This window comes from Pipistrellus kuhlii, unplaced genomic scaffold (genome assembly GCF_014108245.1).
Source record: "Pipistrellus kuhlii isolate mPipKuh1 unplaced genomic scaffold, mPipKuh1.p scaffold_m20_p_1, whole genome shotgun sequence".
Taxonomy (NCBI): Eukaryota; Metazoa; Chordata; class Mammalia; order Chiroptera; family Vespertilionidae; genus Pipistrellus; species Pipistrellus kuhlii.
Genome location: NW_023425404.1, coordinates 122,720,962 through 122,743,887, shown reverse-complemented (window position 1 = coordinate 122,743,887; position 22,926 = coordinate 122,720,962). Strand labels below are relative to the sequence as shown.

General features: G+C 40.6%; 1 protein-coding gene across 3 annotated transcripts in view; it reads left to right on the top strand.

Annotated features, from left to right (window-relative positions):
- The first annotated feature begins 2,250 nt into the window (after window positions 1-2,250).
- USP6NL (USP6 N-terminal like) overlaps window positions 2,251-22,926 on the top strand; it is a 169,081-nt gene continuing 148,405 nt past the window's right edge. For 2 of the 3 annotated variants that reach the window (XM_036407947.2, XM_036407977.2), the window contains exons 1-2: window positions 3,118-3,270; window positions 21,528-21,614. In XM_036407947.2, the coding sequence (XP_036263840.1) occupies window positions 21,611-21,614 (4 nt within the window). In that variant the 5' untranslated portion in view covers window positions 3,118-3,270; window positions 21,528-21,610. Of the gene's footprint in view, window positions 2,410-3,117; window positions 3,271-21,527; window positions 21,615-22,926 lie in introns of those variants that run through there. The other variant, XM_036407957.2, reaches the window with a different exon arrangement.

Sequence of the window (22,926 nt, the reverse complement as noted above, 5' to 3'; positions counted from 1 at the left end):
TGTCCCTCTATCTACTATTGCACTGGTTGTAGTAATGAACTTTTGGTATTTGGGAAATATTTTAATTGGTAGCACAAATTGTTACTCCATATGTCTCTCTCTCTCTTTCTCGTCCCACCCCCAACCCCCGTACCCCCTCCCCACCCCTTTCTTTTTTTCACTTTTGGTGCTTTATTGATAGAAAGATTTTAGTTTTTCTTCAGTTAAAGGATATTTTAATATCTAGCATTTAATGTTGTAGTAAATATATTCATGGTGTGAATGCAATTATTTAGGGGTTGGTAATATATTTCTATAGGTACATTTTTAGTGGAACATTGCCAAACTCATTCTTTTACATATTATCTATGACTGCTCTTAGGTTTACTATCTTTCCCCTCAGATAAAAATTTTGCCTATTCTGTTTAAACAAATAAGTCTATATTTTCTTTAAAATCATTGACATAAATTTAAAATTTATTAAATGCCACAGGTAAAATTGTATGCTTATCACATGTCAAGCACTACCCTGGAGATATCTTAGTAAACAAGAAAGATAAAAATTTGTGTTTATAGTTTAACAATACCTCTAAGAAGCTTAATTAAAATTAAGGTAAGCCCCAGAAATTATACCTACCGTATTTTCCGGCATATAAGACAACCTTTGAAACGAAAAAAAGCCTGCTCAGATTGGCCAGAGTCAGAGAGGCGGTCTATTAAAAAAAGAACTGGTGTTGCCTCGGAAGTGGGGGGTAGTCTTATACAGCAAATATAGGCCTAAACCTATGTTTTAACTGTAAAATTAGGGGGTCATCTTATACGCCCGGTTGTCTTATACACCGGAAAATGAATCAGGTTTTATGTTGATGTGAAATGACTCAGTGATGATTTTTTGACTTGGGAAAAGATGTGAAGATTTCTGAATTGTAATACTATAGCCCTAGCCGGTTTGCCTCAGTGGAGAGTGTCCGCCTGCAGACTGAAGGGTCCCGGGTTTGAGTCTTGTCTGGGGCAGAATTCCAAGTTGCGGACTCTATCTACAGTAGGAGGCTTGCAGGAGACAGCTGATCGATGATTCTCTTTTATCATTAATGTTTCTATCTCCCCCTCTCCCTTCCTCTCTGAAATTAACATTTAAAAAATACTATAGTGTCAGGCTGTGATTATTGAAGTATAAAATTGAATCAATAGTGCTCATGAAGATGTCCAAACTAAAATTAAAAAAAATTACTTGTATAATTTATGGGAAAAACATATCTGAAATTTCTACTTCATTTTGCAAATTATCCTGTGGCCAGTGTAGATCATCCAAATTCCCATGAATTCATTATTAACTAGTCACTTGGATTCTTGTTTATGATGTTTGCAAGGATGTCCCTTAAGTAACATTTCTTGTGTGACTCAGTGGTTCCCAAGGTCTCCTTAAATGATGAGAGCTGAACCACATCTTGGCAATTTAATTCAATAACCATTTTTTGAGGGCCTACCACGTACAAAGAAATCTGTGGGTCCAGTGGGACTACAAAGCTTGTGTGAGTGGGGCCTCTGCTTTTCAGAAGTTCAGTATGGCCCAATTTTGGTGACAGCTAACCCGAGTATTCCATAAGAAGTGTTTTGTTTTGCTTTTAAATCTTTTTGTTGAGAGTGTTACAGATGTTCCCCTCTTATCCCTCCATTTGCCCCCCCCCCCCCCCCAACCAGGCCTTCACCACCCTTCACCACCCTATTTGTGTCCACAGGTAATGCATATATTCACATAAGATCTTTGGTGAATCCCCCTCCTTCTGCCCCTTCCAGAAGTGTTTGGATGTTGACAGTGTTTCCCACATCTTCCCAACTCCTGATTTATTTATTTATTTTTTTTTACCTCAATTCATATATCAAACAGTTATATGCTAACTTTGGATCAGGATCACAAAAACAAACACTAGTCTTCAATAATCTGGCCTAAATGAATGAAAAAGACCCAAAGGGAAGTATAAGTTTGTATTTTCTTAAAAGTGTACAAGTAAGATCACACTTGTGAGCTAGGAGCCTTAGAGACCACCTAAGACTTAATCTTCTGTATAGTGACCTCCTTCGTCCCTCCTGCCCACGTGGCACACAGCACCCAGTTCTCAGTGTCAGTCTCACCTGCCTGGAGAGAGGGAACCGCCACCACATGCCGAGCGGCCAGCCCGTCATTCAGTTCCTGGAACAAGGACAGGATGCCCTCCAGTTGTTCACACAGCCTCACTTTTCTAGCTCCCATCGAATACATCATTTAACCGCAGCAAAAACAGTGTTGGAAAGTTTACATCATTCAGCTTTTCATGGCACCTCTTAAAGGGAGCTCTGGAGATTACAACTCCTGACAACTCCCATGGAATTAAAAAGGAAAGCTGACCGAGAGAAAGATCGTACAGGGGAGGAGCATTGGAGAACTTCTAGGTAGCAAAGGGGTTTTGCACAGCAGCCTATGGAGAGCCGCGCTGATTTGAACCCTCAGGTGACGGTCCTGGAAAAAAAACAACAAACGAGAGCAATGCGAATTTTGTCAGGAGCAGTGCTGTTTGCTAAGTGGAGGGTCCCTGGGCTCTGCCTCCCGATGCCTCCGCCCTCCCCGGCGGCGCTGTCAGAGGGAAACCGAGGCACCGACAACGCGAAGCCCGTCCCGTACGCCGGGGCCGCGGCTAAGTGGTGGCGTCGGAAACGAAAGCCCAGGCAACCCGGCCGCGGGGACCCTGCTCTCGGTGACTCCCCTGTGGACCTCCCGCTGGCCCCTCCATCCACCCCGGACCCTCCTCCGGACCCCAGGTGAAGGCTGCCCGTCCCCGCGGCGCCCCCAGCCCCGCCCTCTCCCTTCAGCGCCCGGGTCCGAGCCGCGGCGCGGGGCTCCCCTGGGCGGCCGCGGGGTGTGGGGAAGCGGGCGCGCCCCCGGCGGCGGGAACGCGGGGCGGCCGTGGCCGCCGGGAAGGGGCCGCCAAGATGGCGGCAGCCGTGGCGGCGGCGGCGTCGGGTCTCTGCGGCGGCGGCCCGTGAGGCGGCCGGGCGGGCGGGGCGGCGGCGCGGAGGCGGGTCCCGGGCCGGCCTGGGGGCGGGGCCGTTTCCATAGCGGCGGCGGCAGGAGGTGTCGCGCCGGGAACTTCCTGGTTCCCGGGCTCGGCTTCGCGGGGATCCTCCTGGAAGGGAAACAATGGGGCGGAGGGCACTGCGGTAGCCGCCGCCGCCGCCGCCGCCGCGCGAGACCTGCTGGGCCGCCGGGACGCCCTGCTCCGCCCGCGCCGCGGCCTCCGCTGGGACCGTCCGGAGGTAACTCCCCTTCCCCTCGCCCGCCGCCTGCCCGCGGCGGCTCCCGGGCTTCCCTCCGGGGCAGGGACTCTGGCTTGGCCCCGGGGAGCCGGACGCCGCCGCCATTCTCGGACCCGGGGGAGGGGACGCGCCGCGGCCGCCCCTGGGCGCTCCGCGGGGGCGGAGGGACCGGGCTCCGGAAACGTTTGTGGGGCCGCCCGTGTCCCCCTCTGGAACTGGGGCTGTGGGGGTCCCGCGGTGTGATTGACAGGCAGGCGGGCGGGGGGCGCGGGGCGACCTGCTGCGGGGCCGGGGCGGGGACGGGGTCGAGCGCGCGGGGAGGGAGGGAGAGAGAGGGAGAGAGAGAGAGAGGGAAGGAGAGAGGGAGGGAGGGGGAGCGGCTGCCCGCTGCCCCCGGAGCAAGTTTCGGCCCCTGGAGGCGCGTCTCCCTTGCAAGTTTCACTTGCGTCCCTCGGAGCCTCAAGGGGCAGGACGGAGGCAAAAACTTGGCGCATTTCAATGAGCGCCTGGGTGCCGGGAACTTTGTTGCCACCGGGCGGCGGGAGGAGGGGGCGGTGCGGGTTCGCCGGCCGGGGAGCCCGCGCCTCTGCAGAGCTGGCTGGACGGTGTGCGGCCGGCAGCCCTGTGGCGGCGTGGCTGCGGCTGGTGCCGGAGCGTGGTTGCCCGCAGGTGTTTTAATGCCAGAAAAAGTGAGGAGTGTGAACCCGCCCGGGGACGTTTCTGTTCATTGGAGATGGAACTCCTCTTCCACCCCGTCCCCCTTCCTCTTTTACAGAGGCTTCCTAGTCCGCAGACTTTCCCAGGAGTTCCTGAGTCCCTTTATATGCGGCTGGGAAAGAGTTTTGAATGGTCAATATCCCCAGTCATTGGAGAAATGGGACACACATGGAACAGAAAAGTGGGGGCACGATCTTGACTGTTGGCTGGAATATATTCATTTCTGTGTTAACCCATCTCCGAAGAGAACGAAGTCTTTGGGATCGATAGTTAGTATGTTGTAGCTCAGAAAAGTTCCATAGAACTTTAAAGACCACCTTGGTCAACTTACATGTTGAACCTCAGGAAAGTTCTGTTGGAGGGAAATCGGGGTGCCTTTTTTTTTTTTCTTTTAGGAAGTCACCTTAATGAGAATTAAAATTAGCCGGCGTCAAGTAAACAATGGTTTATTTGCCTTTTTTTTTTTTTTTAATCCTCACCCAAGGATATGTTTCCATTGATTTTAGAGGAAGAAGGTGGATGTGAGGGAGAGGGAGGGAGGAGAAGGGAAAGAGGGAGGGAGGGAGAGGGAGGGAGGGAGAGATAGATATATATATATATATATATATATATAGAGAGAGAGAGAGAGAGAGAGAGAGAGAGAGAGAGAGAGAGAGAGAGAGAGAGACAGGCAGAGAGGTGGGTATGGATGGTTCCCTTCCTTAGGCACCCGACCTGCTTCCTGGGTATGTGCCCTGACTGGGGTTCGAACCCAGGGACTTTTTGGTGTAGGGGATAATGCTCTAACCAACTGAGTCCCATCGTCCAGGGTGACTTATTTGGTTTTATCGATATTTCTTACTCCATCAGACCCGAAAGTTAAGAAAAACATTTGAGTTTGCTTCTCTTTTATAATAAAGTTAGTCAAGATAGACTAGTTTATTACTCAAACTGGATGTTAATCCTTTGTTGTATGCTACATAGGCAATTGAAATATGTCAAAAGAGAAAAATTATACTAATAAAGTGGAAATTGATTTTTGAAGGAAAACCCTAGTCTTTAATTTCAAGTACAGGTTGCCCGAGTGAACAGAAATTCCTTGTTGTCACAAGGAATTGTCACAAAGGCATTCAAAGAGCGTTGTGTGCCAGACATTAAGTTTTAGTGTTGGTGCCTCCTCCGTGCTGGTTTTAACTAGACTGTCAGTCTCTCTTGTAATTTGTTTTTGGTAAGGATATCCCATTACCAGTTTGAACAGTGTTTTGACATGAAATAGCTCCTAGTAAGGACAACTGCCATTGGTTAAACAAGTCAGTAAGTATAAGTGACAGCTTTGGCACTGTCTGTTAATGGACTGGTCAGCCTCTAGCATCATAGGGAACCAAGACGACTTCCTGGCATGCGGATCCAGACTGGGCTGGGCCTCCAGTGCCAAGGAGAGGTTGCCCTGGCCTGTCTTTGCAAACATGTGCTTATCTACGTCAAGTTACTGTTACATTTTGTAGCCAGTGGAAATGGGTGAAAAAGAGGCCAGTAAATTCAAGCTAGTGGCAGATTAAAAGCAACATTATTTTGCTTATAAAGTGCTAGGGATGAAAAGACAGTTTGAAGCTGGCAAAAGAGTTAGCAACAGTACTTTCTCTCTGCCTCAGGTAGAGAGAACGAGACAAGAGATTAACATTTTGTGGTTTATGTTTGCAATTTTACTTTAACCATTGTTATTTTGTTTTAGTGCATTGATATTGTTATAAACAATGCTCAGACTGTTTATTACCTGAAAGTTATAATTTGTCCCTTCAGTGTGATTTTTGGGAGGCATATTGCCTTCTTAGGTGTGATTTACTTATATTTAGAGATTCATGTTTTTCCCTTTTAAAAATGGTCTCAATTTTTACAGTGGAAGTCAATACAAAGATAATGTTAATCTGAAAGAATTCTGCCTTCTAGCACACTTCATTATAGTATGTAGGACTAGAGCATGGGAATTAGAGTCGCTAACACTTGGTTTCTCAACTGGTCTATGCCACTTCCAGGCTATTTCGCTTCATGCAATTAATTTACATTTCAAGTTTGTTTGTTTGTTTTTGGTAAAATTGGGGAACATAAATTTAAGTTTGTTTATTGAACAGGTGTTTCTTTAGTGCCTTTAATATCCCCCAAGACGTTGAGTTAGGTACCTTGTTTTTAGCAAGAAGGTGCATAAGTCTTTTGGAATTTTGAAGTAAAGTATAGGGAGTTCTGAAACGTAAGTAGGGAACCTAACTTGTTTGGAGGTGTCAGGACAAGGTATCCTGAGGAAGTGACTTGTAAGACTTGAAGGATGAGGAGGATATGCTAGTTGAAAAGGAGAAATGGGTGGGTGGACCCTTTGAGGATGAGAGAAGGGCATGCACCCACTCCTTGAGACTGTTGAGAAGGTTAGATAAGAATGCGTGTTATATAGTTAGTACTCCCAGGGTATGGAAGTAACCACTGTTAGTTGAATAGAGAAGGCTCTTGGCACCATACTCTAATCATCTTGTTCCATAGCAATTATAGGAAGGCCATCAATCTAGTGGACTCTAACTGTACTAGACCTGGAAATGACTCTCTGCACACTTCGGGTCTACTGTCAACTCTGGCACCACTACCTGTTAGTTTTTATATCTCCAAAACTGGAATTAGATGTTAAATAAAAGATTCTTTAATATCCTTACAGAGATACTATCATCTGATAACAGTGTATTATATGCTGATGTCAGTATCATATTTTGATTTAACCTTGATGTCATGTTCCCTTAGAAGAGCTTAGACTACCTTATTTAGAATATTTATTCACAAAATAATAATACCAATCTACCCTAAAAAAATAAAATTAAAATGAGTAAATGGCAGGAGTTTAATTTGCTTCTAGGAAGATCAGGAGTGACTGGAGTTTCATGTCTTCTTTGCTTAAGTGTTTTTGGTACTAAAGACATTAATTATTCTCTGGTAGATGTACACGTTGTACCTATGTCTTGCTAGCATTGATGAGTGTAGAAAAAGGTACAATTTTATCCTGGAATTTTCCTTTCACTGAATTATCAAGTGAATTAAAAATATTAGAGTAGCCGAAACTGGTTTGGCTCAGTGGATAGAGCGTCGGTCTGCGGACTGAAAGGTCCTGGCTTCAATTCCGGTAAAGGGCAAGTACATTGGTTGCAGGCATATCCCCGGTTGGGGGTATGCAGGAGGCAGCTGGTGGATGTTTCTAGCTCTGTATCCCTCTCCCTTCCTCTCTGTGGAAAATTAATAAAATATATTAAAAAAAAATTAGAGTAATATTTTTCATGAAATAAGTGAAAGGATATCATTTTAAAGCTTTTTTATGTGTTAATTTCAGTTAGCAATATTATGTAGACCAGTAAAGGCAAATTAATATTTTATTATGGAATTAATACAATATTTACAAGCCAGTCAGTTCTTGGGGCTTTTTATTCCTGTTTCTTTTTTGGACATTTTAATGTTCAATAGCCTATCTGTGGTAACATAAAAAAGATAAGGTTTTAAAAAGTTAGTCACATTGTAAAAAAATCAAATAGATGAGGAGGTTGAAATTAAGGTTAGGTATTTGTTGTGTATGGGCTAGATATTCATGTGTATTTTGCCAATGCTTGTTATAAAAATTAATCAAGTGGCCTACAATGACTACTGACATTAATGTTTAAAATTAAAAAACATCTGCCCAGCCATTGTGGTTCAGTGATTGAGCATAGACCTATGAACTAGGAGGTCAGTTTAATTCCTGGTTAGGGCACATGCCTGGGTTTCAGGCTCGATCCCCAGTATAGGGTGTGCAGGAGGCAGCTGATCAGTTATTCTCTCTCATTGTTGTTTCTGTCTCACCTCTTCCTTCTTCTCTGATAAATAAAAATATTAAAAAATATAAATTTTAAAAAATAAAAATATTAAAAAAACATTTGTCTCAATCTGTTTCATGTTCTTTTTTTCTCATTATGGTTTTGTTTTGGGTTGATTTTTAAAAAATAATTATTTCACTTCCTCACTTTTTATTAGCTTGGGAATACACACAGACACCCGCGCGCGCACACACACACACACACACACACTACTATTTCAGTGTTTGTCTAAGAAATTCTAATATGTATTCTTGAATTATCACAGTGCAATATCAATAGAAATTGTCATCCTTTTTTCAGATAATGCATTCCTTAATGCAGATAAAAACATTAAAGCCAATTTCCTTTCATTATTTATTTTGTTGTTACCATGTTTTTAAGTGCATATAAGTATACTAGAGGCCCGGAACACGAAATTTGTGCACTCGGGGGTAGGGGGCCTGCGCCCTCTCACAGCCTGGGACCCCTTGGCCGAGCTGACATCCCTCACAGTTCGGGACCCTTCACTCCTTACCACCCACTCGCTCATGGTTCCACAGGGAGCAGCTCTGCTCACTGCTCCTTAGTGCTGCTGCAGAGGTGGGAGAGGCTCCTGCCACTGCCCTCACCAGCCATTAGCCCAGCTTCCAGCTGAGCTGTGCTCTCCCTGTGGGAGCGCACTGACCACCGGGGGGGGGGGGGGGGGGGGGGGGGGGGGGGGGGGGGGGGCAGCTCCTGTGTTGAGCGTCTGCCCCCTGGTGGTCAGTGCGCATCATAGCGACTGGTCATTCTGGTCGTTTCGCTATAATGGACGCCTGGGCTTTTATTACATAGATATGCATACATACATATTTGTATACTTAACCCCCAAATAAGTTTTTCTATTGTTTTATACTGTTATTTAATTAGATTTACTGTATTTTTTTTTAAGTTCCTTTTTGCATTACTGACCTTTCATTTGGAATAGTTTTTCTTCTGCATGAAGAGTGCTTTTAGTATTTTCTTTAAACAGGATTAGTATTGACAGATTTTCAAACTTTTTGTTTGTCTGAAGATGTTTTTAGTTCACCTACATTCTTGAAAGATACATTTAGCTAGGTATAAAATTCAAATTGGAGCTATATAAATATGTATATTTATGTGTTATTTTTGGAGAAGAAATTATTCTAAAGTGTTTGACTTTATAATTCTATTGAGAAGTCAGCTGCAATTTATTGCTTTCTTGTTTATAATTTGTTTCTTTGTCAGACTGTTTTAAGGATTTTCTTTTTATCTTCTGATTTCAGAGGATTTTTCCTATTTTCTTTTCTCTTGGGACAAATACCTTTTGATGCTGTGACCTGATGTATTTCACCAGTTGTTTTATAGTTCTCAATCATCATCTCTTCAAATATTGCTTCTTCCCCAGATCTATCCTTTTAGGGTGTCAATTATATTCAGTGTTGAATCTCACTGAATCCTCTATGAATTTCACTTGTCTTCTATATTTTTCATTCTTTTGTTTCTTTTTTGTTGTGAATATTTTATTCTGGCCTATATTCTAGTTTACTAAATCCATCCTCATCTTGTCTAAAAATACAATAACCAAAATTAAGAACCCAGACAATATAAGTAAGAACAGTCTTACTTATATTGTCTGGGTTCTTAATTTTGGTTATTGTATTTTTCGCCCTAAATTTCAATGTGATGTTTTAAAAATCTGCTATACCACTTTAATAGTTTCTAATTTCCTGTCAAAAATTTCAAGCTCTGCCTGGCCTACATGGCTCAGTGGTTGAGCATCAACCTATGAAACAGGAAATCACGGTTTGATTCCCCATCAGGGCACTTATCTAGGTTGTAGGTTTGATCCACTCTGTGGGGCCTGCAGAAGGCAGCCTATTGATGATTCTCATCATTGATGCTTCTGTCTCTCTCCCTCTCCCTTTGTGAAATCAATAAAAAATATATTTAAAAAAAATTTCAAGCTTTGCACATATCTTTTTGGACAGAGTAAGCATGGCATCTCAATCCCAGAATTCTGTAGGTTTTTTTTGTTTGTTTGTTTTGTGGTCTGTTATTTCATGAGAAGCTAATCTCCTTATGTGCCTGCTTACTTTATTGTATTTAAAAAAAGTATTTCTAAAAGTAATTATAGATTTAATAAGAATTTTGCCAGGCACTTAGGATCATCTTTATCTAAACAGATTTTTTTGGGGGGAGAGTCTATACATGGAGTTAGTTTAGTTTTCATATGGGCTGTTCATTCTTCTGGATTCGGCTTTTTAAGGTCTTATTTTAAAGCAGGGGGTAGCTTCTTTGGTGGACCTTATACTCTGATATTTTGTCTTCTTAGCCTGTAAGTGTGCCGAAGTGCATTTTAGCTTCTCAGGCACCTGTTTTGATTAGGCAAACAATTAGGCAAAAGTAAAATGCTGTGCTCTGCATTCTGAATTCCTATTATCCCTTTAGCTGATAATTACTTATTATATTGTTAGGTCTTTGTGTACCTATTATCTTCCTTTTTTAAATGAAGGTATTTTATACATATAGAAATGTGTACTAATATTAAATGTATACCTTAAAGAATTTTTATAAATGTAAGTACGTATATATAATCATACACACTTCAATATATAGGATATTTTTGCCACCCCAGGAGGCTCTGTCATACTCCTTCCCAATTATACTACCTCTTCTCCTACCCCAGGTAACAATTATTCAATTTTCTGCCACCAGAGACTAGTTTTGCATTTTCTAGTTTTTCATCAGAATGATAACATACAGTATGTAGTATTTTATATCTGACTTCTTTCATTCAACATTATTTTGTATCAGTGAGATTCAGCTATGTTGTTTCATGTAGCAGTGATGTTTCTTTTTTATTGTCCTGAACTTGTTCTGGGCACTGTGGGACCGAAAAATGGTCTTGCACCTCAATGACTTTAATGATGAAAACATTTTTACCCTCTAATAAACCTGCAGTTCACCTCTGCTTCATTAGCTTTCTTTCTTTTTTTAAAATTTTAATATATTTCTTTATTGATTTCAGAGAGGAAGGGAGAAGGAGAGACAGATAGAAACATTAATGATGAGAGAGAATCATTGACCAGCTTTCCTGCATGCCTCCTACTGGGGACTGAGCCCACAACCCAGGCATGTGCCCTGACCAGGAATCGAACCCAGGACCCTTCAGTCCGCAGGCTGATGCTTTATCAACTGAGCCAAGCTGGCTAGGGCTGCTTCATTAGCTTTCAAGTAGGGCTGCTTGAAGGCTGAGTCTAGTATTGTTTGAAGGTTTGCTCATATGTCTGGTGGTTGATGACTGAACATTTAAATGTGGCCTGAGCATGTTCACTACGTGGTGGCTAGGTTCCAAGGGGAAGTGTCCAACCCACATGTGATGTGGTGAGAAGGGGAGTGAAGAGCCAGTGAGACAGACAGACGCTAGTTTGGCTTCTATGACTTGGCCTTGACATTTTCTATGAAGCTTATTCAGTATTATTTCCACTTCAGTCTAATCTTTGAGGCAGTTATGAATTTACCCAGGTTTAAAGAGATTAAAAAAATGGATTCTGCCTCCTTTTAGGGAGAGGCATAATTCTGGAACAGCATGTGAGACCAGAAATAACACAGTGACCATTGTTGGAAAATACACTCTGCCTTAAAGGTAGCCTAATACATGACTATGTCACAGTTTATTTGTCCATTCTCTTAATAGACTCGTAATTGTTTCCAGTTTTTGGCTATTATAGTAAAGTTGCTAAGAACATTTTTATATATGTATTCCCTCCTTTTGGATATATTCCTAGGAATGGAATTATTGACTAAGGAAAATGTGAATAAATATATAAATATAAATATAGTTACTAGCAAACCATTTTCCAAAGTGGTTGTACCAATTTATACCCTCTGATATTTTTAGTAATTTAAAAATATACTTAACGAATATATATTTTTTTGTCTAGTTTTCTCCTCAAGCAAGAAGGTTGATTTATAATACCTGATCTATCTTTGTTGGAAATGCACATCCCTTATTTTGTCTTTTATGCAATTTTTCATGTGTTTGTGTTTTACTTTCCCAGTTAGATGCTTAGTTATTAGAACATGAAGACTAGGTAGAAGAGTCTGATTGTGAAGTAATAGACTGAAAAAAGTAATATTTTAGAATATGTACTCAAATACTGCTAAGAATAATACCATTAGCTGACTATCTACATTAATTGCTTAAGAAAATTTTTAAGAAATTGCTTTTTGGGATGCTTGAACCCCATTCTTCATCAGTTATATCACAGTTTGCTTTGACCCAACTTTTTATACCACTTTGGATTCTAAGCTAGATTTGCTTAGATTTGCTTGGGAAATATTTTTCTATTACAGAAAAGTTTTCCTCCAAAGTTGATGATTTGCTCTCACTGAGGATTGCCAACAGAATGCCCTCTAGCTTCTCCCCTCAGACTTAGGGTTACCTTTGATTATTTCACTGTTAATAGTCATTTTACTCTCTTCTAAGTGTCATTTAAGTGGCCTATTAAAAAAAAATCTGCATTTTAGATTAGTTTGTTTTAGTTCATATCTGGTTATGATCAACTGATCCTGTTTATAATGCTAAGGAAGCTAGAATTTTTCTTAGTAACCCAATGAATTAAAATAAGTTTTTAGGTCATAAATATTTCAGTCCTAGAACAAGAACTTACAGTTGGATTTCAACTCCTTTATTTTATACAATAAGACCAAAAATGGATCAGTAGTAATATATGTGAAATATATAAGATATTTAGTTTACCAAAGCATTTTTTATGCATAACCCATTATAATTTTGAATGATAGGTTGGAAATTTTAATTGTAATTTTACAGATAAACAGGGTCAGAGAAGTGGTGTGACTTGATCTGAATTTCTAGAGCTGGTCCATATGTATCTGGGACTTCCTATATATTGAGTTATTTAATTTTTTTTAAATAAGGTCTGTCATCAACTTGCCAAATTTCAAGTTTATTGACATTCTATATGAATCTTCCTCTCTTCAACTGTATGTATGTGTATTTTTGGCCTTTGAATGAGCTGAAGCCCTTAACTCCCATCTCACTCTGGTTTCCCTTGGTACTTTTGTCCAGCTCAGGATGGCTGGAACCAGGTCTCTCTCTCTCTAATTTTATCCTATCTAATAAAAAAGTAATATGCAAATTAAATTGACCATACCTCTGCTGTACCCACAAGCCACGCCCAACAGCCAATCAGGAGTGTGTATGCAAGTTAACTCAACCAAGATGGCTGCAGCCTCAGAGTGAGCAGGAGGCTTGGTTTTCCCCTGGCAATGGAGGAAGCCAAGCTTTCCACACACCCTGGCCGGCCTAGGCCTCCATTCAAGGTTACAAAGTTTCAATTATAGAAGACAAATAAATCCCAACAAAAATGGCTGTGGCCATGAAGCAAGCAGGAGGCTTGGCTTTGTTCAAGGCTACAAAGTTTCAATTATAGAAGATAAGTAAATCCCAGATATGAGGGCCTCCACTTGGGTTGCTAGGGGACTTGGCAGGCCTGCAAACCACCACAGGACCCTCGCCCAGGCCACCCCACACCCCAAGGGAACCCCCATCCTGGTCTGGGACACCCTTCATGGCAAACCAACTGGACCACCCATGCAGCAGGCCTCTATCCTATCTAATAAAAGAGCAATATGCAAATTGACCATCACTCCAAAACATGAGATGGCTGCCCCCATGTGGACACAAGATGACCACCACAAAATGGCCAGCCAGTGAGGGCAGTTGGGAGGCACCAGGCCTGCAAGGGGGAGCAGTTGTGGGCGATCAGGCCAGCAGGGGAGGGCAGTTGCGAGGGACCAGGCCTGAAAGGGAGGGCAGTTGGGGGTGATCAAGCCTGCAGGGGAGAGCAGTTAGGGGCAATCAGGCTGGCAGGGAAGCAGGCATCAATCAGGTTGGCAGGGGAATGGTTAGGGGGTGAGCAGGCTGGCAGGCAGAAGCGGTTAGGGGCAATCAGGAAGGCAGGCAGGTGAGCAGTTGAGAGCAACAGTCCTGGATTGTGAGAGGGATAACTGACTGCCTATTTAGGCCTGATCCTTTCGGGATAGGCCCAAACAGGCAGTCGAACATCCCTTGAGGGGTCCCAGATTGGAGAGAGTGCAGGCTGGGCTGAGGGAAAACCTCCCGTATCCCCCACCCACCCCCCCCTGCACGAATTTCATGCACTGGGCCTCTAGTTGGTTAATAAAAGTATATAGGTTTCAGGTACAATTCTATAATACATCATCTGTATATTGTATTCTGTGGTCACCACCCCAGGTCAAGTTTTCTTTCATCATCATGTGTCCTCCCTTTACCCTCTCCTACCTCCCACCACCCTCTTTTTTACTCTGGTGATCACGATCACCATACAGTTTTCTCTTGATTGTTGTATCTGCAGACCCTTGATAAGTTTTTGCATTATTGTATGGCTCAATTAGTATATTCTGAATGAATGAATGGATGCAGTCTTGTGTAAAGAATCCAGCTAGAAATGAATTTCTTGAAAATTGAATCAGGTTTACTTTTCTTTATATTTATCATGGTGTCTGGTATAGTGCATAGTATTGTAGTTGGCAGTCTGTAATTTTTAACTCACTTTTAAAAGGAGCTCCTGAAAGTCAGAGATATTGTATCTTTCATTTTAGCTTTTATCTGTGGAGCTCAGGCATTACGTACAGTTCTAATAGGATATATCAAGAGAATTAGGCAAATGTAACACGTAAACAAGTTCTAAGCCACTTTTGAAAGATGCTGCCTCTGTAACAGATAAGTAAGGAGGCATTAGATGGGACATTTGTTTTCCTAAATACTTAGAAGTTCAAATGTTGACCAGCCTAAAGCTACTAGAATTTGATAAGTCCTTTTGGAAACCTAACTTAAATTCCACCTGTAGTTGGGGAAATTAGATCTCATTCTTATCAGATGCTTCATTAACAAACAAGTGTAAACAAACCGAGGAAACCAAAAGGTTTCTCATTTTGTCCATCTCATTCTCTGATCTTAGCAAGAAGTACTTTGTTGATTTAGTAAACAGGATAAATAAACCTCATTTTACTCTAGCAATAATAAATTTGCTTTACTTCTCTTGAGCTGGGAAAATACTTAAAATTGTGGCGATTTATAGCATTATGTTTTAGGGTGTATAAATTGCAGGAAAAAAAGCATTTTTTAATAGAAAGCCCAAGAATTGTGAAAGTACAGTGGTGAGACCTTCCATGTCAATTAATAAAGACCTTAATATTAACTAAATTTATTTCTTTATCTGGAATGCGAATATATTACCTGGGACTTTGCCCTGACATAATATATTTGAACTACTAAACTGTGCTTCTGAATTAAGAAAGAAAGCTACTAAAATCACTATGATGTAAGTTCCATGGGGAGCAGGTTCTTTACTTTGACATGGCTGTTTTTTCAGAGCCTAGAGTACTGCCTGACCCATAATAGCTGCTCAGCAAATATTTGTGGAATGAATAGTACATTTTTATATTATCTGTCTTTTAAGTTTAAAAACGGAACATTAATCATTTAAGTATTGGCTTATACCCCTTTTGTAAATAAATTTAAATTGGTTGAGGCATAATTTTTTATTACATCTTGCCAGTTATGAGAAAGTTGCATAATGTACATTGCAGAGCATTCATTCATTGTCAGATGTTTTTGAGACATTTTAAAATAGTGCATGATAGTCCACTGCGTGTAAATTAACAACATTCATTTAGTCAATCCCTTATTATTGGACACTTAAATTATTTATAATTTTTTTTTGCTATTACAAATAATGCTTCAGTGAAGGGATTTTCCTAAGCTTTCTCTTGGAATGGCAGTTCAACAAATAGCAATTTAGCAAAACCGGATTTAGGATTTTCTACTAGAAAATGAATTTGGATTACACAATGGCAAAGGTGAGATCAGACAGCTGAGATCAGACATCACAAATGGGACAACTCTTTGGGTAGGTGAGCTGGTTCTACATGTGGATAATGGGTAATTATCAGTCTTTCACAGAAAAGCCATCTTGCAATTTGTAGTAGAACTAGCTGTCACTTGTATTTGTTTAACCCCTTTATGACATTTACATATAATAGGTTACTTTTTAAAAAATATATTCCATTGATTTTTTTACAGAGAGGAAGGGAGAGGGATAGAGAGAAACATCGATGGGAGAGAAACATCCATCAGCCACCTCCTGCACACCTCCCATTGGGGATGTGCCCGCAACCAAGGTACATGCCCTTGACCGGAATCGAACCTGGGACCCTTCCTTCAGTCCACAGGCTGACGCTCCATCCACTGAGCCAAACCAGCTAGGGCAAGGTTACTTTTATTTATAATGATTTTATTTTTTTATTTTATTGGAAGATTTTCACTTTTTATATTAAAATATTACATTTATTCAAAAATCATATGCAATACGTGTTACATAGTCTAATATATCGATGTCCATACTATCCCCTCCTTCGGCTTCAGTGATATTATCAGTACTTCTTGGATCACATCTCCCCACTACTCCATTTTATTTTCCTGAGGAAACAATCAGTGCCAACTCTTGCTTTTCTTCATAGTTATAATTACACGAGACACCCTTCCTTCTCTTTGCTGATGGCACCGGCTTCCCTCTAGTTTCCAGCACCTGGAACTCGGGACCCAGGTATTTTCTCCGGCTGCCAGCAGGCACCTGGCACCTGGGCTTCCCTTGCAGCCCCAGATTTGTCCTGAAGGTCGTCCTGAAGGACATCTGGTCTAATTACATATTATACTTTTATTATTATAGACTAGAGGCCCGATGCACGAAATTCGGGGGCTCAGTCCTTGCAGCCGTAGGGGCTTGCCTCAGCTCTCGTAGTCACTGCTTCATCTGGAAGGTCATCCGGAAGGACATCCAGGAAGTTGTTTGAGTGTCCAGTCTAATTAGCATATTACACTTTTATTATTATAGATAGGCTTATGTCCCTAAAGAACATATTGCTAATTTTATGTATTTTGGAACTTTTTTTTTTTTGTATTTTGGAACTTTATATAAATGGCATTATGTGTATGTATGTATATATTCACAAATTTAGTGAGTAAAATATTTTAGTAAAATTAAAACTCACAAATTTATTTGCATTTAAAATGAACATATTTATCCTCTGCATTAGCCATCTTTTGCTGTGTAACAAACAACTGCTAAATTTCAGTGGTGTACCACTATGAGCATTTAATTCTAGCTGACAGGTTTGACAAATTCTATTTTCATTTGATTCTTCAAGTCTGTTCCCTTTTTTATTCATACGGTAGTTTCGATTTTATATTACATTTGGAAACTTTTAAAAAATATATTAATTGATTTTTTTCCTGGGAGAGGGATAGAGAGTTAGAAACATTGATGAGAGAGAAACATTGATCAGCTTCCACCTGCACCCCCCCTACTGGTGATATGCCCCCAACCAAAGTACATGCTCTTGATCGGAATCGAACCTTTGACCCTTCAGTCTGCAGGCGACGCTCTATCCACTGAGCTAAACTGGTCAGGGCAACATTGCTGTTTTTTTAAAAAAAGTTTTTTTGAGTAGTCTACTTATTTCTGTTGAATTTTACTTATGCATAGTTTTACATTTTGAGCTCATTTTTATTATATCTTCATGTGTGGAAATGCTTATGAGACCTGAGTTAATACCTTTCTCCCATGGGAATTTGCAATTAAGGACACTGTCAACCCAGGGCCACTTAATTTCTAGGCTTAAGATTTTCTCAACGTACAAGTAATTTGAATTTGAACTTGAAGCTTGTGTGAAGGTTGGTTTGGTTATAGATTTCCAAGGAATACTCTCTTTCCCCTCCCCAAATACAAATAAACCTATACTTGGCAGAATTTTCCTTATTAGCATCCCTTTGGGTTATTTTTTTTTTTTCATTGTTTATTACTGTTACTGAAGATCTAGTCCTTCAGGTGCCAGGCTTTATGTGCTTATCTGTACTCTGACTTCCCATATTATATACCATAAAGGTTTGGCTTTATCTTATGCACACTGTTAATTCTGAAAGCCCTTCAGCATTGTCCAGTAGAATTTTTGTAACTGGAAATAGTTTATATCTGTGCTAATATAGTAGCTATAGCCGTATTTGGAATGTGGCTAGTTTAAGAAAGAAACTATGAAGCATTAATATTCATTTCATTTGTATATTTAAATATAGCACTAAAATTAATTTAGGAACTTAAATGTTACCTAACTAATTTAAAATTAAATGGCTACATGTGGCTAGTAGCTACGGTATTGGACAGTGCAGCTTAGTTATGAGAGATTGTCAAATGTTTCTAAGGGCAGTTGCCAGCATCATTGCCTACTCTCTGTGCTCCTATTTATTTATTTTACTTTTGTCTTGGAGTTCCTTGTGAGTTTTGCTGTGCATTTAAAAGGCCAATCCTTATATTTTATCAAGCATTTTTAGGTGCCATCTAATAAGAGGATGTACAAACCATTTGGGTACAAAAATCTTGGAAACATATTTCTGATATCTTTAGTTTTAGTTGGAAATGTTCTTACCTTGAATGATAAAAATGGAAAAATTCATAGTTGAGTGCTAAAAGTTTCTGAAGTAGAAACTGATTAGGAAGTTAAAAATTATGAGAAAGAATTATTTTGTCTTCTTATTCTACAAAGAATTTAAGTATATTAAAAGATGAAAATATTAATAAAAACATAGAACTGCCCAATCAACAACTGAGCTATACTGGCCAGAGCTGAACCCCCCCCCCCCACAATGAATTCCTGGTTGTTTCTATCTCTCCTCCCTTACTCTTTGAAATCAATAAAGAAATATATTAAAATTTTTAAAAAAGAAAGAAAGCTAATGAAGCAGAGGTGCACTGCAGGTTTTTTAGAGGGTAAAATGCTCTATTTAAAGCATTTCCGTGCATTAGTAATTTCCACAGGTTTTATTGTTTAAAGTAGGGGTGTCGAACTCAATCAGAGAAGGGGCCAAAATCTAAAATCCAGCCTAAATCGCGGGCCAAATGGTTTACTGAACAGTCATAAACTATCATTGTGATGGAAACGCAGCGGAGTGCAGTGATGACAGCGCGGTGCGGGCCACATTGCAAGGCCTGGCGGGACGGATTTGGCCCGCGGGCCTTGTGTTTGACACATGTGCTTTAAAGTATTACATATAATAGTACATATATCCCCCCCACCCCCCAATAGACCTTCCCCCAGCCTTCCCTATCCCTTTTATTTTGATGTAGTTCCATTTGTTTATTTTCTCTTTAGTTTCCGTTGCCCTAGGAGTGGTATTGGTGAAGAAATTACTTTGGCATATGTCTGAGATTTCTCTGCCTGTGGATTCCTCTAGTTTTTTTATGGTTTCCCTCCCGTCTTATGTTTAAGTCCTGTATCCATTTTGAGTTTATTTTAATTTAATTTTATTTTATTTTTAAAATATATTTTATTGATTTTGTACAGAGAGGAAGGGAGAGGGATAGAGAGTTAGAAACATCATTGAGAGAGAGTCATCGATCAGCTGCCTCTTGGACAACCCCTACTGAGGATATGCCCGCAACCAAGGTACATGCCCTTGACTGGAATTGAACCCGGGTCCTTCAGTCCCCAAGCCGACGCTCTATCCATTGAGCCAAACCGGTTTCGGCATTGAGTTTATTTTCTTTTTATATGGTGTAATTTGGTGGTCTAGTTTCATTTTTTTGCATGTATCTGTCCAATTTTCCCAACACCATTTATTGAAGAGACTGTCTTGACTCCATTGTATGTTCGTGCCTCCTTTGTCAAATATTAATTTAGCATAGTGGTTTGGGTCGATATCTGGTTTCTCTATTCTATTCCATTGGTCTATATGTCTGTTCTTGTGCCAGTACCAGGCTGTTTTGAGAACAGTGGCTTTGTAGTACAGCTTGAAATACAATATTGAGATCCAACCTACTTTGTTCTTCTTGAAAAAACTCTTGATATCTTGGGAACTTTAATCCTGGAATAATTATTTATTTGGCAACTTATGATTATGGAATGAAGGAGCACAATGCTTAGTACAAAGTGCTTTGATGTTGCCATTTTGGTATTTTTAAGATTAAAAAATCTGATTCAAACATGAATAAAAAGAAAAGTCTCCAATCAAAGAGATTAGACTGTAAAAGTGTAAGCAAACGAACTCCTGGGTCGTCTGTGAACATTTCATTTACTTTGTGTATTTGTAACATGGGATTGCCTTTCTACATCATCATTCAGCATGTCAACCTCATAGTTCTTGGGATGGCAAATAACTCTAATAGACTCAGTGAAATACCATTCATAAAGAGTATTAGTAGTGAGTAACTTCCATTGTGTAGTCTAAAAGTAACATGTAGATGATAAGTTTTGAATTTTCCATATAACTTCTCATTTCCTTTGTGGTAATTGGATTATCTGGAAATGAAAATCATTTAATAGAAGCCTGTATAGATAAAGAAAAAAGCGAATGAGATAGGGGTCAGGCGATTGATTACATGACAGCACTATGATTGTATGCCACTGTTAATTATAGTATAGGAGCCATACTATTCATATAGATGGTCAGTTTGTAAATTTATACTTCATATATATATATATATATATATATATATATATATATATATATATATATATAGTATATATATGGGGCAAGCATTATTTCTTCAAAGAATGTTATCCTAACTTTAATCTGTTTTAAGAGCTGTTCGGGGCAAGATTAGCCCAGCAAGGGGTGGGCTGTTGGAGGCAAGATCAGCCCTCAGGGAAGGGCAGTTGAGGGCAACTAGGCTGGTAGGGGAGGACAGTTGGGGGTGAGATCAGGCCAGCAAGGGAGGGCAGTCAGGGGTGATCAGGCAGGCAGAGGCAGTGGGTGGTGACATCAGGCCGGCTGGGGAGGGCACTTGGGGGCGTACAGGCAGGCAGGCAGGCAGGCAGAGGGGTTAGGGGCGATCAGGCAGGCAAGCAGGTGAATGGTTAGGAGCCAGTGGTCCCAGACTGTGAGAGGGATGTCCGGTGGTTGGACATCCTCTGAGGGGTCCCTGATTGGATGGGTGCAGGCTGGGCTGAGGGAAACCCCCTTCATGTGTGAATTTTGTGCACCGGGCCTCTAGTTTTGTTATATTTAGACTTTTACAGTCTGGGAGCCCTGCAATCAATTGCCTCCACCTGCCACAATGCCGCCTCTGGGTAGCCAGGGCCTCTTTTTTTGGGGCGATTGATCACAGGGCTCCACCATAAATTGCCCCAAAGAGGTAGGTCCTGCCCACTTAGCTGGGTTCCGCCATGGAACGCCTCCGCAGAGGGAGACCCTGCCCACTTGCCTCAGAACACCGGTCGGTGGCCTGGGCCTCCCTCTTTGGGGCAATGGTGGAGTCCCCCAATCGATTGATCACCCTGCTGACTGGTGGCCTGGCTCTCCCTCTGCAGGGCAATCATGGGGTGATGGCTGGGCCCCCAACCAATCGCATCACACTCACCTTGGCTGGCCTGGTGCCAGGGGTTGTCATAGCATGGTTGTCTGGAAGGTCATCCCAATGGTGGTTCTGCTGTTCGGTCATTCGGTCAATTTGCATATTATGCTTTTATTATTATAGATGGCACTAAGAGGTTCTTTTGGACAAAGAAAATTTTAAACTAAATTATATGCATCTCCATTTAGAAAACTTAATTTTAAATACCTTCACAAAATATACTTATTTCTCTTTGTTTTTTGACCAGGACATGTATTCCTCCGAGAAACCTTGGACAGCAGATTTTGGCTTAATATCTGATTGGGGCAACATACAGAGACATTTCCAGTCATGAGTAAGTGTCCTTCTTTATTCATTTCAGTGGTCTCAGGAGCATTTACAATGTTGTACTTAAAAAGAGAAAAAAATTGTTACTGGACAAATTGGAATTATGTGATTTCATCCAAGAGATTGGATAATCTGTTTTACGCAGGACTGTGCACTTCTCTCTATTTAAACAAGGTGATACTTTTTGTTGTTTGACTTATTCTAAGAAATTGAAGTTGTTTGACTTATTCTAAGAAGTTGAATGTGGTAAGGAAATCTGTGTTATTAACTTCGTGGCTGATTTATGGTTCTATTACGATATCTATAATTTTCTATTGACTAGCTATTGGAAAATGACTCATTAGAAATATGAAGGTGGGAAAATTGCAGTTGGCCTTAATCAGCAGATGTTTTATTGTGTGAAATGTGATTATTGAGTAACATGGGTTAATATTATGTTCAAATACAAAATCAAACAAAGAAAAGAATAATAAAGTTCTCTTTATCAACATCTTTGATGGAACAAGGAACCAAGTCTATTCTATAGACTTACCAAATTTGTTGTAGATTTTATCTTCTCAGTTGTATATGTAATATTCTTTGTCATTTCTAGCCACTTCTGCTTGTGAATAGGAGAACTGGATTTTACTATTTTGTGTTAACTGTTTACTTTTAGAGAGTGAGGACAGAGTTTAGATTTTACCTTATCATAACCCTATGATTATGTTGATATATGACAGCTTTTTGATTATGAAAATTTTGGGAAGAAGTGAGCATTTCTTTATTATAATATTAGGGAGTTTAAAGTTCTTTACATATTATTTATATTGATTATGCAGGATGGGACAAAATGAGGTTTACAGTTCATATGGAATATAATACAATAATTAAATTAACAATATAAGAATAAACTGTGTTTTGCATACTCACAACTGTAAACCTAGTTTTGCCCCACCCTGTATTTACCCTAATATTGACCAGAGTACCTTTTCTTATCAACAATTTAAATAATTAGGCAATCCATAATAATAAAAGCATAATATGCTAATTAGACCATACATCCTTCCGGGCGTCCTTTCGGACAAAGCCATGGCGGGCAGGGGCTGCAGCAGAGGCAGCCACAGGAGGGGCCAAGGCCCTTGCCTGCATCAAGTGCATCGGGCCTCTAGTTGATAAATAAAAATGAAGCTGTTGTTATTTTGGTATCTTTGAGGGCTTTCTACTAAGAATAATATTGCAAGAAGTAGTCTTTGATGTTTTAGACTTTCCAGTGTGCACATTTTCACAGTGGTGCACTTTGGATAAACAAGGATAGTTGCTAGATGAGTTCAAATACAGAT